Source organism: Saccopteryx leptura, chromosome 10 (assembly GCF_036850995.1).
Source record: "Saccopteryx leptura isolate mSacLep1 chromosome 10, mSacLep1_pri_phased_curated, whole genome shotgun sequence".
Taxonomy (NCBI): Eukaryota; Metazoa; Chordata; class Mammalia; order Chiroptera; family Emballonuridae; genus Saccopteryx; species Saccopteryx leptura.
In genome coordinates this window covers 46,872,267-46,886,415 of record NC_089512.1, presented here as the reverse complement: position 1 = coordinate 46,886,415, position 14,149 = coordinate 46,872,267, and the positions used below count along the sequence as shown (strand labels likewise).

General features: G+C 44.6%; 1 protein-coding gene across 6 annotated transcripts in view; it reads left to right on the top strand.

Moving 5' to 3' along the window:
• Positions 1-10,556, top strand: part of RBSN (rabenosyn, RAB effector) — a 30,867-nt gene extending 20,311 nt beyond the window's left edge. For 5 of the 6 annotated variants that reach the window (XM_066351877.1, XM_066351874.1, XM_066351875.1 and 2 more), the window contains exons 9-12: positions 3,009-3,095; positions 4,028-4,130; positions 5,082-5,186; positions 5,834-10,556. In XM_066351877.1, coding sequence (XP_066207974.1) covers positions 3,009-3,095; positions 4,028-4,130; positions 5,082-5,186; positions 5,834-6,979 — 1,441 coding nt within the window. In that variant the 3' untranslated portion in view covers positions 6,980-10,556. The remainder of the gene's footprint in view (positions 1-3,008; positions 3,096-4,027; positions 4,131-5,081; positions 5,187-5,833) is intronic. The other variant, XR_010747247.1, reaches the window with a different exon arrangement.
• Positions 10,557-14,149: the final 3,593 nt, after the last annotated feature.

Genomic DNA, 14,149 nt, shown 5'->3' with positions numbered 1-14,149 from the left:
AGTCCCTCTTTTTGCAGACTATGTAGTGAAAGATAATGAAACAACCGTATTGGATCCTCAAGTTATAGCACACACCAATAATTTTTTCAACCAGGACTGTTTCTAGATGGTAGAACAGGTAAATGCAGCAGTTCTTTCTGCTTATTCAACCTAAATTGCTGCTGCCTCAGAAGGGGAGTTGAGTGGCCAGTGCTGAGGCTGGTTTAATAGCTGCAAGATCTTCTGAAGTGTTTCTCTTCTCAGCAAACACTGATTAAGCCTGGCCCATGTGCTAGTTACTGAGGACATAAAAATAAAAAGCCACTGCCTGATTGGTGGTGGCACAGTGGGTGGAGCATCAGCCTGGGACACCGAGGTCCCAGGTTCAAAACCCTGAAGTTGCCAGCTTGAACACAGGGTCACCGGCTTAAGCGTGGGACCGATCAACATGATCCCATGGTCACTGGCTTGAACCCAAAGGTCGCTGGGCTGGAGGCCCCCCCCCCAGTCAAGTCACGTATGGGAAGCAATCAATAAACAATTAAGTGATGCAACTACAAGTTGATGCTTCTTATCTCTCTCCCTTCCTGTCTGTATGTCAGTCTGTCTCAATAAAAGTAAAAATAAAAATAAATAAATAAATGAAAATCCACAATCACTGCACTTGGAGTTCAGTAGTCTGGTGGGGATGACAGATTTACAAATGAACAGTTCTGAGATCAACAATAACTGCTGTTGTTTCTCTTGAGACTGGAGTTAAACCACCTCTGGCCTTCCATGATGTCCCTTGATCTACCCTGAATGGAGTTCCCCCCCTCTCCTCCCTTCTTGATTTGGAGTCTTAAGTGCTTTTCTCATGTAGGGAGCAGTTGTTCATGAGACCCAGGAGCATGGGCCGGGGCTACAGTGCTGTGCTGTGTATGGCTGTTGGGGATCCCTTGGTCAGCTTTCCAGTTGCTCCTCTTGTCTCTGATTAGTCTTTGAGTGAGAAAAGCCAAGTGTTTTCTACTCTGATGTAGATATCCAACTCATTCAGTAAATGACTTCATGCATCTTATTGTGAAATTGTTTAGGGGAAGTAGGCCAAAGCAAATTAAGTTGCATTTATTTTGGTGATGAGCTTAAGAGCTAGTCCTCAGAGGGCCTAAGCATGAGTCTGTCCCTATGGTGTTGCAAAATGAAAAGTGGCTTCCATTTAATTAGTACTTATTTTGAAAAGGAATGAGTACTACATTATATACAGTGTGTCCGTAAAGTCGTGGTGCCCTTTTGACCGGTCACAGGAAAGCAACAAAAGATAGAAATGTGAAATCTGCACCAAATAAAAAGAAAATTCTCCCAGTTTCATACCTATTCAATGCAGTTCGGTGTGGGCTCATGCACAGATTTTTTAGGGCTCCTTAGGCAGCTATCCCATCTAGCCTCTACAGACTCGTCACTGACTGATGGCCTACCAGAACGGGGTTTCTCCACCAAACTGCCGGTTTCCTTCAACTGCTTATCCCACCGAGTAATGTTATTCCTATGTGGTGGCGCTTCGTTATAAACGCGCCGATATTCACGTTGCACTTTGGTCACAGATTCGAATTTAGCGAGCCACAGAACACACTGAACTTTCCTCTGTACCGTCCACATCTCGACTGGCATGGCCGTGGGCTGCTCCGCTGTATACACGGTGTTCTGTCATCATCTGCGCATGTGCACATGCTGCCACATCATTCTACAGAAACTGGGAGGGTTTTCCTTTTATTTGATGCAGATTTCACATTTCTATCGTCTTTTGTTGCTTTCCTGTGACCGGTCAAAAGTGCACCATGACTTTACGGACACATTATACAAGAGTTTGAAATGCAACTTGGAGAGAATTAACCATGTCTCACTTTGTGAGGCCATAGACCTTTAGAGTCCTCTTACACTATACTCTCTAGTCAATGTGATAAGACTTAGAATAGTTTTTAAGTAGTATGCTATTTGCTAGTAAAATTGAAACAAATTCCAAGTGAATTCATTTTCTCAACTTTGATGTGTAGACAATTAATGATTAAACCATTAATGTTTTTTCTTAAAGAAATCAAGTGTTCTAATTCTAATTAATATACATTCACTTATTTCATATATATTGGAGAATTTTGTCTTTCAGTTATATTAAATAATTTTGAAAAATTGTTCAGTGAGTATATTAGCCATGAAAACAATTGGTGATGTGCCTGACTTGTGGTTGCACAGAGGATAGAATGTTGACCTAGAACGCTAAGGTTGTGGGTTCGAAACTCTCGGCTTGACTGGTCAAGGCACATACGAGAAGCAACTGCTACTACAAGTTGATGCTTCCTGTTCCTCCTCCCTTTCTCTTTCCTCCTCCTCCCCCCTCCTCTCTCTAAAGTCAATAAATAAAACCTCTAAAAAGAGAACAGTTGATGGCCCTGGCCGGTTGGCTCAGTGGTAGAGCGTTGGCCCAGTGTGTGGAAGTCCTGGGTTCGATTCCTGGTCAGGGCACACAGGAGAAGCACCCATTTGCTTCTCCACCCTTCCCCCTCTCTTTCCTCTCTCTCTTCTCCCACAGCCAAGGCTCCATTGGAGCAAAGTTGGCCCAGGCACTGAGGATGGCTCCTTGGCCTCCACCTCAGGCACTAGAATGGCTCAGGTTGCAACAGGGCAATGCCCCAGATGGGCAGAGCATCGCCCCCTGGTGGGCATGCTGGGTGGATCATGGTTGGGCACATGTGGGAGTCCGTCTGACTGCCTCCCTGCTTCTAACTTGGGAAAAATACACACACACAAAAAGAACAATTGATAATGTGAAAATTAAACTCAGTTAATATAAAATATTCAGTCAGTAAGCTAATTTAGCTTCTCATAGATATGTTATATATAAACCGTATGAAAGCCCATTTTATTTCCATGCAATTAAATCTTTAATAATTCATAATTTTTCTACAGTAGAAACAAAATGAATCCTGGCTGTATACTTCCTGAAAATAAAAAATTTAAAAACCTAAAATAAAACAATCTCCATGATTTCTCTTTAGTGCTGGAGAGACAACTTACAGTCTGGAACACGCCAATGACCTTCGAGTGGAAGTGCAGAAAGTGTACGAGCTAATAGACGCCTTAAGGTGAGGGCTGTTTGGTGGTGTCTTATCTGCTGCCTTGAGTGAGGAAGGTGTTGCTTTAATGAGGTATTGGGCATCTAGCAGGCTTGAGTTTACCTAGAGTCCTGGTGACAGCAGTATGTGTGAGGAGGAGGCTGAGGAAGTTGTCAGCTCTGGCACGCAACACGTCTCAGTAACTTTTGGGTAAGGATTTCTAGTGCTCATTATTATTAAAGGAATAGGAGTTTATTGAACACCAGCTGTGTGCCAGGAATATCACTGGAAATATAATTTAGTTCATTTATTCTATTTAAGTTACCCTGTGAAGGAGGGATTAACATCCCCGATTTATAGGTGAGAGAATGCACCATAGTAGCAAATGTGGTGGAATCAGGATGGAAACCCAGATTCTTTCTTTAGGTCAACAATTGCTTTTCAGCTGTGGACTGCTTGTTGGGTTTATATCAGCCCTTTGCAGTGTAGAAAGTACAATGACCCAGGGAAAGAACTGAGGTGAAGAATCCTTGTCCACCTGTACACACAGGTCTGGCTTTGTAATTTGCGGGGCCTAGAGCAAAATGAAAATGCAAGTCCCTTGTTCAAAATTATTAACAATTTTAAGACAGTGACAGCAGATTATAAAACCAAGCACAAGGCTCTACTAAGCACCAGACCCTGTGTGGCTGCACATGTCACTCACCTATGAAGCTGCCCCGACATGTATAGTCAGTTTCTTGATGGCCAAGTGTTTGTCATGCACCATGTGCTGTGTTAGGGACCTTGGGTACAGCCAAAGGGTAAGAAACAGGCTTTGCCTTCAAGGATACTTCAGTGGAGTCACTAATCTGTCTCCTCCACAAATCTTCCCAGCATGCAAGCCTGGCAACTCTGAGACCTTTCACCCTTGTTTCTGAGGCTGACAGCGCTTGTTACATTGATGTGTTTTTCTGATTCAGTAAGAAGATCTTAACGTTAGGTTTGAACCAGGACCCTCCACCACATCCAAACACTTTGCGGCTGCAGAGGATGATCAGATACTCAGCTACACTTTTTGTGCAGGTAAAGCCCCCCTGGGGTGGCAGAAACTGCTCCCCTACCCCTTACCTCCCCTGCTCATCTACCATTCAGGAGGCAGAGCAAACCAATGTCTTGTTTCTTTTCTTTCTATGTGCACATTTATTATTTTTTAAGATTATAAATGCATTATGCCTCATTTCAGAGAAAAATAAAAACTACTTTTAATCCTATATCCCCAATGCCATCATGCATTATTTGGGGTTTTTTTTCCTGTTTGCATTTGTTATATAAATTGTTATAGTGTATATTTGCGAATTCATATCTTTTTATCACTGCATTTTATATCATAGTACTTTTTTACATTGTCCTCAAATACCTCTCACCTGAATACTGCTACAGAGTACTGCTTTGACATATGCACCATCCTTTATTTAACCATTCCCCTTTCACTGGGCATTTGATTGATTCCCATTTTTGTCATTATGAGTGTTGCCTGATGGACAAACATGTGCGTAGCATTTCTTGGGATAAGCTCCTCAGGGACCCTTCCTGGGCCATTGGTTAGGAGGAAACAGCTGGTTGTTCAAGGGCAGACTAAAGCTAGATGGTTAGATCTGAGTGTTACTACCTCAGAAGCCCCTCAGAGACTCCCATTTAGTCACCTTTGGGCTCCATGACAGAGAGAACTAATAGTCTTATTGGTTTAGTTTTCCAATGTTGTATCACAGAGATTAGGCCCTTTCTCCTTTGATTAGTGGCTATACTGTATTCCGCAGTCATTTGGTGAGTGCCTGATGTGTACCAGGCAGTGTTCTCGGTGCTGAACATCCTGCCCTGAGCAAAAAGGCAACATTCCTGTTCTCATGAAGCTTATATTCTAGAGACGGGGATAGACAGGAAACAACTAAAATATATAGCGTCTGTTGAAAAGTGCTGTGGACAAATGTAAAACATGGAAGGTTTAAGTGTAAAGTTGTCTGTGACACCCTATAGGAGAAGTTGCTTGGTTTGATGTCACTGCCAACCAAAGAACAGTTTGAGGAACTCAAAAAGAAAAGGAAGCAAGAGATGGAAAGGAAGAAGATCCTGGAGGGACAGGTGAGTGAAGCCCGGGGCTGCTGGTGTCGGCTCCCTCGGGGCGCTGTGGAGCACAGAGGCCTCCACAGGCTCCCAGGAGGTCCTGTGCGGTTGTAAATCAGAACCTTGTGCTCTCTCTGGTTTCCATTTTTCTTCTGTTCTGTTCTGGCCTCGCTCTCATCTGTAGAAATCAGAATTGTTTGTTTTTTCTCTGCAAGTCCTGTTTTTCTTTTGGAGGTCCTACTGGTTTTCTCTGTCCGGAATACCGTGAGACTGGCTGTTCTCCCTCTGCTACAGGTTGCAGAGGGTGCAGACACCAGGGAGTTCTTTGTAGAACACTTTGGAATATGCAATATTCAACAAAAAATAATGTATATATTTAATGCTGTGTGAGATTCTGGTGTAGATGAGTGCTGTTAGACAAGTGAATGGTCAGTGGATCTAATATTGAGAAAATTTTATCTCTTAACTCACTATTATTGTTATTTTAAAATGAGGGTTTGTCCGTCTGAAACAGAAGCATGGTTTGATTTTAGCAGTGGAGTGTCTTAGTCCTGAGGGGGGCAGCTGGTGTCTCACGGGTGCAGGGATAGCAGGGCCGCGGAGGGCCGCTGATGGGCTGTTGGCCTGGTGACTGTTTCTTCTCCTTGGCTTTGATGTCTCCGCAGGCTTCTCTGGAGTCCCAGCGAAAGCTTGCGGAAAGACGCAGTGACCTGCCATCCCGTGCCAATGGGGAAGTGGCATTCCTTCGAGGGGGCCATGCCCCCTTGAGAAAGGCTGAGGGCTGGCTCCCGCTGTCGGGAAGGCAAGGGCAGAGCGAGGACTCGGACCCCCTCCTCCAGCAGATCCACAACATTACCTCGTTCATCAGGCAGGCCAAGGCCGCGGGCCGGACAGACGAAGTGCGCACGCTGCAGGAGAACCTGCGGCAGCTGCAGGATGAGTACGACCAGCAGCAGACGGAGAAGGCCATCGAGCTGTCCCGCAGGCAGGCTGAGGAGGAGGACCTGCAGCGGGAACAGCTGCAGATGCTGCGTGAACGGGAGTGGGAACGGGAAAGGGAGCAGTTCCAGGCAGCATCCCTGCACGCACAGACCCGGTCCCTGGACTTCCGAGAAATCCGGCCCTTTCAGCCAGAGCCCAGCACAGAGCCTCGTGCCCGCCCTGCTCATGCTTTGGCTCTGGGCTCTTCCCTGGCTCAGAGCAGTGCGTCTCCCAAGACCCCTTCACCCAGTTCAGCTGTCGAGCCTGTCAGAGTGTGGTCTGGGCCCCCGGCCCTTGGCCAGGAATTCTTCCCTCAGAGCACCGTATCACAGCAACATGAGGCGCCCTCCCGAAACCCCTTCGAGGAGGAAGACTTCTCCAACCCCACAGCAGAGGACTCTCCCAGCCCGCCTGCTGCGGAGCCTTCCTTCAGCCCTGCAGCCCACATCCTCAAAGAGTACAATCCTTTCGAGGAAGAAGAGGAAGAGTCGGCAGTGGTAGGGAATCCCTTCACTAACTCAGACAGCCCGGCACCCAACCCCTTTGACGAGGAAGATGAGTGTCCTCACCAGAGGCTCTTAAGCCCTCCTGCTCCTGGTAACCCCTTCGAGGAAGCCACCTGTACTAACCCCTTTGAGATAGAAAGTGACAGTGGACCGGAGGGCGAGGAGCCCATAGAGGAGGAGCTCCTTCTCCAGCAGATCGATAACATCAAGGCGTACATCTTTGATGCCAAGCAGTGCGGCCGCCTGGATGAGGTGGAGGTGCTGACGGAGAACCTGAGGGAGCTGAAGCGCACGCTGGCCCAGCAGAAGGGGGGCGCCGACTGACCCTGGGCCGGCCTGCAGGAGGCCGTGGAGCACGGAAGGGTGTGGGACTGATGAGAAGGAAGAAGGTGAGAATTAAGATGCACGCATGGTAGGAGAGGAAATCTGTGCGCTTGGAGGTTTTTCCACTATAGTCGAGTAATAAAATGGAGAACTAAAACAGGAAGAATCAGCATTCATTTGCTGTTTCTCCTGGGCTTTTTTAAAAAATTGGGTTTTCCCTTTAGAAGGGACTTGAAATTTTTGCTACTGAGATATAACTAAATGCATTTCTGTTTGGTCCTGCTGTGCACATGTGGGTCCGTTTGTTCCTGCCTAGTCTTTGGTATTATTCAGTATTACAGGGCAGCCTTATATAGGGCCCTTCCGTTAGCCAAGACTGACAGGTGGTTTTCCTTTAAACCTTACTCCCCTCTGGCAGAAGTCTGCCCTGGGAGGCTGTGGGCTCCTTTCACTGGGGCCTCCTCCGCCCTGCTGGGCACATCCTGCCTGTGCAGTGGAAGAGGAGGTATTACTAGGAAGGTACTCATTTAGAACCAGGGAGTCCAGCACCTCTTTTTAAGAGAGGATAATGGGAATGAGGTTTCACCAGGGTCTGTTTTCTTCTCAGTTTAAGTTCTTGTCTCTGTTAGAAAGTTAAACTCCCAGCGCTGGAATATGACTGTAGTCTGATCAGGAGTTAACTTTTTGGTTGATCAAGGTAGTATTATTTGGGAGAACAGTTTCCACTCAAATGTTGCTTTGTTCTCTGACTATGGAACATTTGACCCTGGAGAAACCTAGAACTTTGGCAAAATTACTTGTACCTGGCAATTTTCAGAGAGGGCACAGTCTATAATTTAGGAATTGGTAATCAGGAAGCTTTTGTAGAACATTGTCAGGAGAATGGAAACTTCCCTAAGTCAGAAGCTAACTCAAAATTTCCAAGGCTTGTTGATTAGCTGCCTTCCCTTTGGCTCATCCTGTCCTGACCTGGGGCACTGGTGAGATATTTTCTTCCCAATGTTTAGCATCAAGAAACAAATCTTTGCCCTGGCCGGGTAGTTCAGTTGGTTGGAGCATCGTCCTGAGATCCAAAGGTTGTGGATTTGATTCCCAGTCAGGTCACATACAAGAATCAACCAGTGTATGCATATAAATGGAACAACAATTCTCTCTCTCTGTGTCTCTTCCTCCTTTGCCCCCTGCTCCTCTCTCTCTAAAATCAACAAATAAACTTTAAAAAAAATAGTTAAAAGAAACAAATGTTTGAAGAAGCACAACCCAGAACAATTCTGGTAGCACGACAATACTTGACCTCTTCACCAACTAAGGGCAAAAAGGGAAATTGTTAATTTAGCTTTGGTGCTTTGGTTTATAGGAACATAACCTGTAACTGACATCTGACATGATGATACCCATGTGTGCTCAGCTCTGGGTAGGTTCCTTCAACTACACTTGTTAATTAATGAACAATAACTGACCACTAGTCACTTTATACCCTTGAACTAACTCTGGGTCATACTCTCACTGGTTACTGGTGTGAGGTCTAAAATTCATTTTGTTAACGGTCTGGGAAGACTCTTGTTGATTTTGGAATGTTTGAAAAACATTGTGATATAAAAATAATCTGTGGCCCTGGCCGGTTGGCTCAGCAGTAGAGCATCAGCCTGGCGTGTGGAAGTCCTGGGTTTGATTGCTGGTCAGGGCACACAGGAGAAGTGCCCATTTGCTTCTCCACCCTTCCCCCTCTCCTTTCTCTCTGTCTCTCTCTTCCCCTCCTGCAGCCAGGGCTCCATTGGAGCAAAGTTGACCCGGGCACTGAGGATGGCTCCATAGCCTCGGCCTCAGGTGCTAGAGCAGCTCCAGTAGCAATGGAACAACGCCCCAGATGGGCAGAGCATCGCCCCCAGGTGGGCATGCTGGGTGGATCCCAGTCAAGCACATGTGGGAGGAAGTCTGTCTGTTTGCCTCTCCCCCACTTCTAGTTTTGGAAAATACAAAAACAAACAAAAATTAAAAATCTGTATTTGTGTTGACACGATTACTTTTCTTTAGTACCCACTGGATCTTTGGTTGAATGAAAAGGTAGTGTATAGGGGCGTGGGAATGGGGAGTCAGTGGAGGTGTGTGTAAAACCCTTTGCATTTGTGTTCTGTTCACAAAGGAACACGAGTGGGTTACTAAGGTCAGCTGGTACCAACCAGTAGTTTTGGGAAGTTGGCATTCAGGCATTGAAAAGGCTGCCTGGTATAGGCATCGTTTCTTCCTTGAGGTCCATGCCTTTCATGCTGTAATTCTGGATGGCTTCGTGAATGGCTGCATTTTCCTCCCTGCTCAATCTGTCACTTATGTCTGACTGAAGAAGAGGAAGTTCTTGAAAAGCAGGTAGTTCCTAAATGCTGCTTTTCATCATAATTACTTTTCTTATGAGAATATATCTCTCTCTTAATTAGCTGGTGATTTCAATTAAGACTAGTTTACTAAGCATATCTTTCCTTGAAATAACCATAGATAGCAATCAGTAAGTAACTAAGAGCATTGAGAACCACACATGAACATTTTTAAAACTAAAAAAGAAAAATCACTGAATATCCTAAACCAAACTAAAACCCTCTGATGTGATTGAATTCTTCCATGGCCCTATTCTTCCAAGAATTCTTTTTTTATTTTTAAATTTTATTTAAAAGATTACATTTTAAATGTAAAAGATGACATTGATCAATAAAAGTACATAGGTTTCAGGTAAATATTTCTATAGTATCTGAACTGTTGATTACGTTGTATGCTCATCATCCAAAGTCAAATCATTTTCCATCACCGTATATTTGTTCCTCTTTACTTTCTTCTCCCCATTTTTTCCCCTAAGTTAACAAAAGTTTTAAATTATATCTTTGCCTCTTAGGGTTCTGCGACCAGATGTGGGGACAGAAATGCTTTTTATTTTTATTACCTTACAGGAATTCTTCCATTGACTACTTCCATGGCTATATTCTCCTGGAATCACAGACACAACAGGAGTTAGAATTCTCTATCCCTCAGCAGTACCATTCCCCGAGTTCATACACAGGCACACAGTTGGGTTTACAGAGATGGGTTAACATCAGGGAAAAGATGGCCTATGAATTGCAACCACAACTTCAAGTTCTTGCCTCATGTGAATATTTCACCCTTCTTGCAGTCCTTCAAAGGAAATGGTACCCTCTCATCAGAATATGAGCAAGTTCTGGAGACTGCATTGGCAGATCTCCCTGGAAACAGATCATATATAGAAGAGACTTTGGCTTTTCCCTTTTATGCCTTGTTTGTATTTTTCCCTAATACACTAAGAGCACTTAATGTACTTGCCACTCAATGTGTTTTACCTGTTCAGATACTAAAATGTACCTGAGTCATGAGCCATGTGGTAGGTTGGACATTTGCATTGTTAGATTATGGGACTCAAAGTGAGCAACTGGTCTCTTTACCAGGTTACAGTCTGTGTGAGCAGATTATGCTGGTCATCTGACAATGCTGGAGAATTTGAAGGTCATTGATTTGCATGCACTACTCTGGGGCCTTGTATTGGAACCTTTTTAAAAAAATAAAATAACAGATATTAGTGGTTGGGGGTTTGTGTGTTTGTGTGTACATATGTTTCAAGAGAGTCACCCAGATAATATACCTTCCCCATTTTCTTACCTTGTGAGTGTCAGAACATAGACCTAGCTCTTGTTTTACCTGTTTAAGGTCTCCAGACAGAATCAAGGTCATTGGATTCTTTCCGGGATAAATGTGACTTCCAGTTCTGCCCTTGTCCTCAGTTACTCGTGTAGTGTTGATAAAATAACTTCTACACAGCATAGTGTAAAACCATTTGCAATCCTGTTAGCCCTGTTTGCACTGGTAGAAATAGGCCTAGCAAGGTTGAGGGATCTTTTGGCTGCCATTTGTGCAAGGCACTGCTACATTTTTTTGTTTGTTTGTTTTTGTGATACAGAGAGGGACAGATAAGGACAGACAGGAAAGGAGAGAGATGAGAAGCATCAATTCTTCGTTGTGGCTACTTAGTCTCCTTAGTTCAGGGGTTGGGAACCTATGGCTTGTGAGCCAGATGTGGCTCTTTTGATGGCTGCATCTGGCTCGCAGACAAATCTTTAATAAAAAAAATAATGTTAGAAATATAAAATATTTTCATGTATTACAATCCATTCATTATTTTCTACTGCTCATGTTCATGGTTGCGGGTGGCTGGAGCCAATAACAGCTGTCATCCAGGACAACACCAAATTTTTATTGGATAATGCATACCGTACACAAGTCGTTGTGAGGTCAGGAAGTAAACTTCCCTCCTTTTAATCAAGTTGTCAGCTAGCTAATTGCAGAAACCCTTTTGACGAAGAAGATGGCTAAAAGAAAAAAAGATGAGTATTGTACTTTTCAGCAGGAATGGACAGAGGAATTCACCTTTGTGGAGAGAGCAGGTTCTGCAGTGTGTCTAATATACAATGATAAAATTGCATCAATGAAATGGTCAAATATAAAGCAGCACTTCGACACACGCCATACTACATTTGCATCGAAATATCCAGCAGGGGACAGCAGAAAGAAAGCATGTCGAGCTACTGTGCAGAGTGCAAGCTAGTCAGCAGCAACTCCATGTTTGGATCCAACAAGGTGACTGGAATTTGGCTAGCTTTACTGGTGCTTTAGCAATTGTGAGAAATGGAAAGCCATTCACAGATAGGGAGTATGCCAAAACATTCATGCTTGATGTTGCCAATGAACTTTTTGACGACTTTTCGGATAAAGACAAGATAATCAAACGAATAAAAGACATGCCTCTGTCGGCAAGAACTGTTCATGATTGTACCATCATGATGGCAAATCAAATTGAGGCAACACAAGTGAAGGACATAAATGCAGCACCACTCTTTTCTCTAGCTTTGGATGAGTCAACAGATGTAAGCCATTTATCCCAGTTCAGCGTGATTGCAAGGTATGCTGTCGGTGACACACTATGTGAGGAAAGTCACTTGCTGTTTTGCCTATGAAAGAGACAACAAGAGGGGAGGATTTATTCAAGTCTTTCACTGAGTTCGCTAAAGAAAAAAATCTACCGATGGATAAACTTATTTCGGTGTGTACTGATGGTGCTCCGTGCATGGTAGGGAAAAACAGAAAGATTCATTATGCTTCTTCATGAACATGAAAAGAGACCCATCCTAAGTTTTCACTGCATCCTACATCAGGAGGTACTTTGTGCTCAGATGTGTGGCGAGCAGCTTGGTGAGGTGATGTCGCTGGTCATTCAGGTGGTCAACTTTATTGTTGCCCTAGCTTTAAATGATCACCAGTTTAAAACACTGCTGGATGAAGTTGGGAATAATTATCCTGGTCTGCTGCACAGAAATGTGCGTTGGTTGTCAAGAAGGAAGGTGCTCAGCCATTTTGTGGCTTGTCTGAGCGAAATCCGTACTTTTCTTGAAATGAAAAATGTTGAGCATCCTGAGTTAGCTAACACTGAGTGGCTCCTGAAGTTCTACTATCTTGTGGACATGACTGAACATCTGAACCAGCTCAATGTGAAAATGCAAGGTGTTGGAAATACAGCCTTATCCCTTCAAAGCAGTGTTTGCATTTGAAAACAAGCTGGAACTCTTCATCACCGACATTTAAACAGGTCATTTACTACACTTTGAAAAACTTGGAGAGTGTAAAGATGCATGCACAGCAAGTGACCCTGCTCAACATCTTGATCTCCAGCAGCTAGCAGGCTTCAAATCTAATCTGCAGTCATTCAAAGCGCGCTTTGGAGAATTTCGTGAGCGCACTTGTCTTTTAAGTTCATCACGCATCCACACAAGTGTGCAGTGGACAGCACTGACCTGAGTTACATCCCCGGTGTCTCCGTCAGAGATTTTGAACTACAAGCTGCTGACCTGAAGGCCTCAGACATATGAGTGAATAAGTTCAAGTCACTGAATGAAGATTTAGAAAGACTTGCATGACAGCAAGCAGAGTTGGCCAGCAAACACAAGTGGGGAGAAATGAAAAAACTTCAACCCGCGGACCAGCTGATTATCAAAACTAGGAACGTGCTGCCTGACCAGGTGGTGGCGCAGTGGATAGAGCGTCGGACTGGGATGCGGAAGGACTCAGGTTCGAGACCCCGAGGTCGCCAGCTTGAGCACGGGCTAATCTGGCTTGAGCAAAGAGCTCACCAGCTTAGACCCAAGGTCGCTGGCTCCAGCAGGGGGTTACTTGGTCTGCTGAAGTCCCGCGGTCAAGGCACATGTGAGAAAGCAATCAATGAACAACTAAGAAGTCGCAACGCGCAACGAGAAACTAATGATTGATGCTTCTCATCTCTTTCCGTTCCTGTCTATCTCTGCCTCTGTAAAAACAAAACAAAACAAAACAAAAAAAACTAGGAACGTGCTTCCCGTCACATACCACACACTGCAGCATGTGAGTATTGCTGTACTGACAATGTTTGGCTCTACGTATGCATGTGAGCAGTCTTTCTCACATCTAAAGAACGTTAAGACCAACCTACGACCACGTTTAACGGATGGAAGTCTCAACGCCTGCATGAAGCTTAACCTCACCACGTATCAACCAGACTACAAAGCCATCAGCAAAACCATGCAGCACCAGAAGTCACATTAATGGTAAGAAGTACTTTATTCATCACTGGTTAGCAAAAGCATAACAATGTTATTAAAAAGAATTCAGAGACTTATTGTACTTTAAAAGTATTGGTCTTACAGCCTGACCAGGCGGTGGCGCAGTGGATACAGCGTCGGACTGGGATGCAGAGGACCCAGGTTCGAGACCCCGTGGTCACCAGCTTGAGCGCGGGCTCATCTGGTTTGAGCAAAAGCCCACCAGCTTGAACCCAAGGTCGCTGGCTCCAGCAAGGGGTTACTCGGTCTGCTGAAGGCCTGCGGTCAAGGTACATATGAAAAAGCAATCAATGAACAACTAAGGTGTTCAACGCGCAATGAAAAACTAATGATTGATGTTTTTCATCTCTCCGTTCATGTCTGTCTGTCCCTCTCTCTGACTCACTCTCTGTCTCTGTAAAAAAAATAAAATAAAAATTAAAAAATAATAAATTTTAAAAGTATTGGTCTTGCCCTGGCCGGTTGGCTCAGCAGTAGAGCGTCGGCCTAGCGTGCGGAGGACCCGGGTTCGATTCCCGGCCAGGGC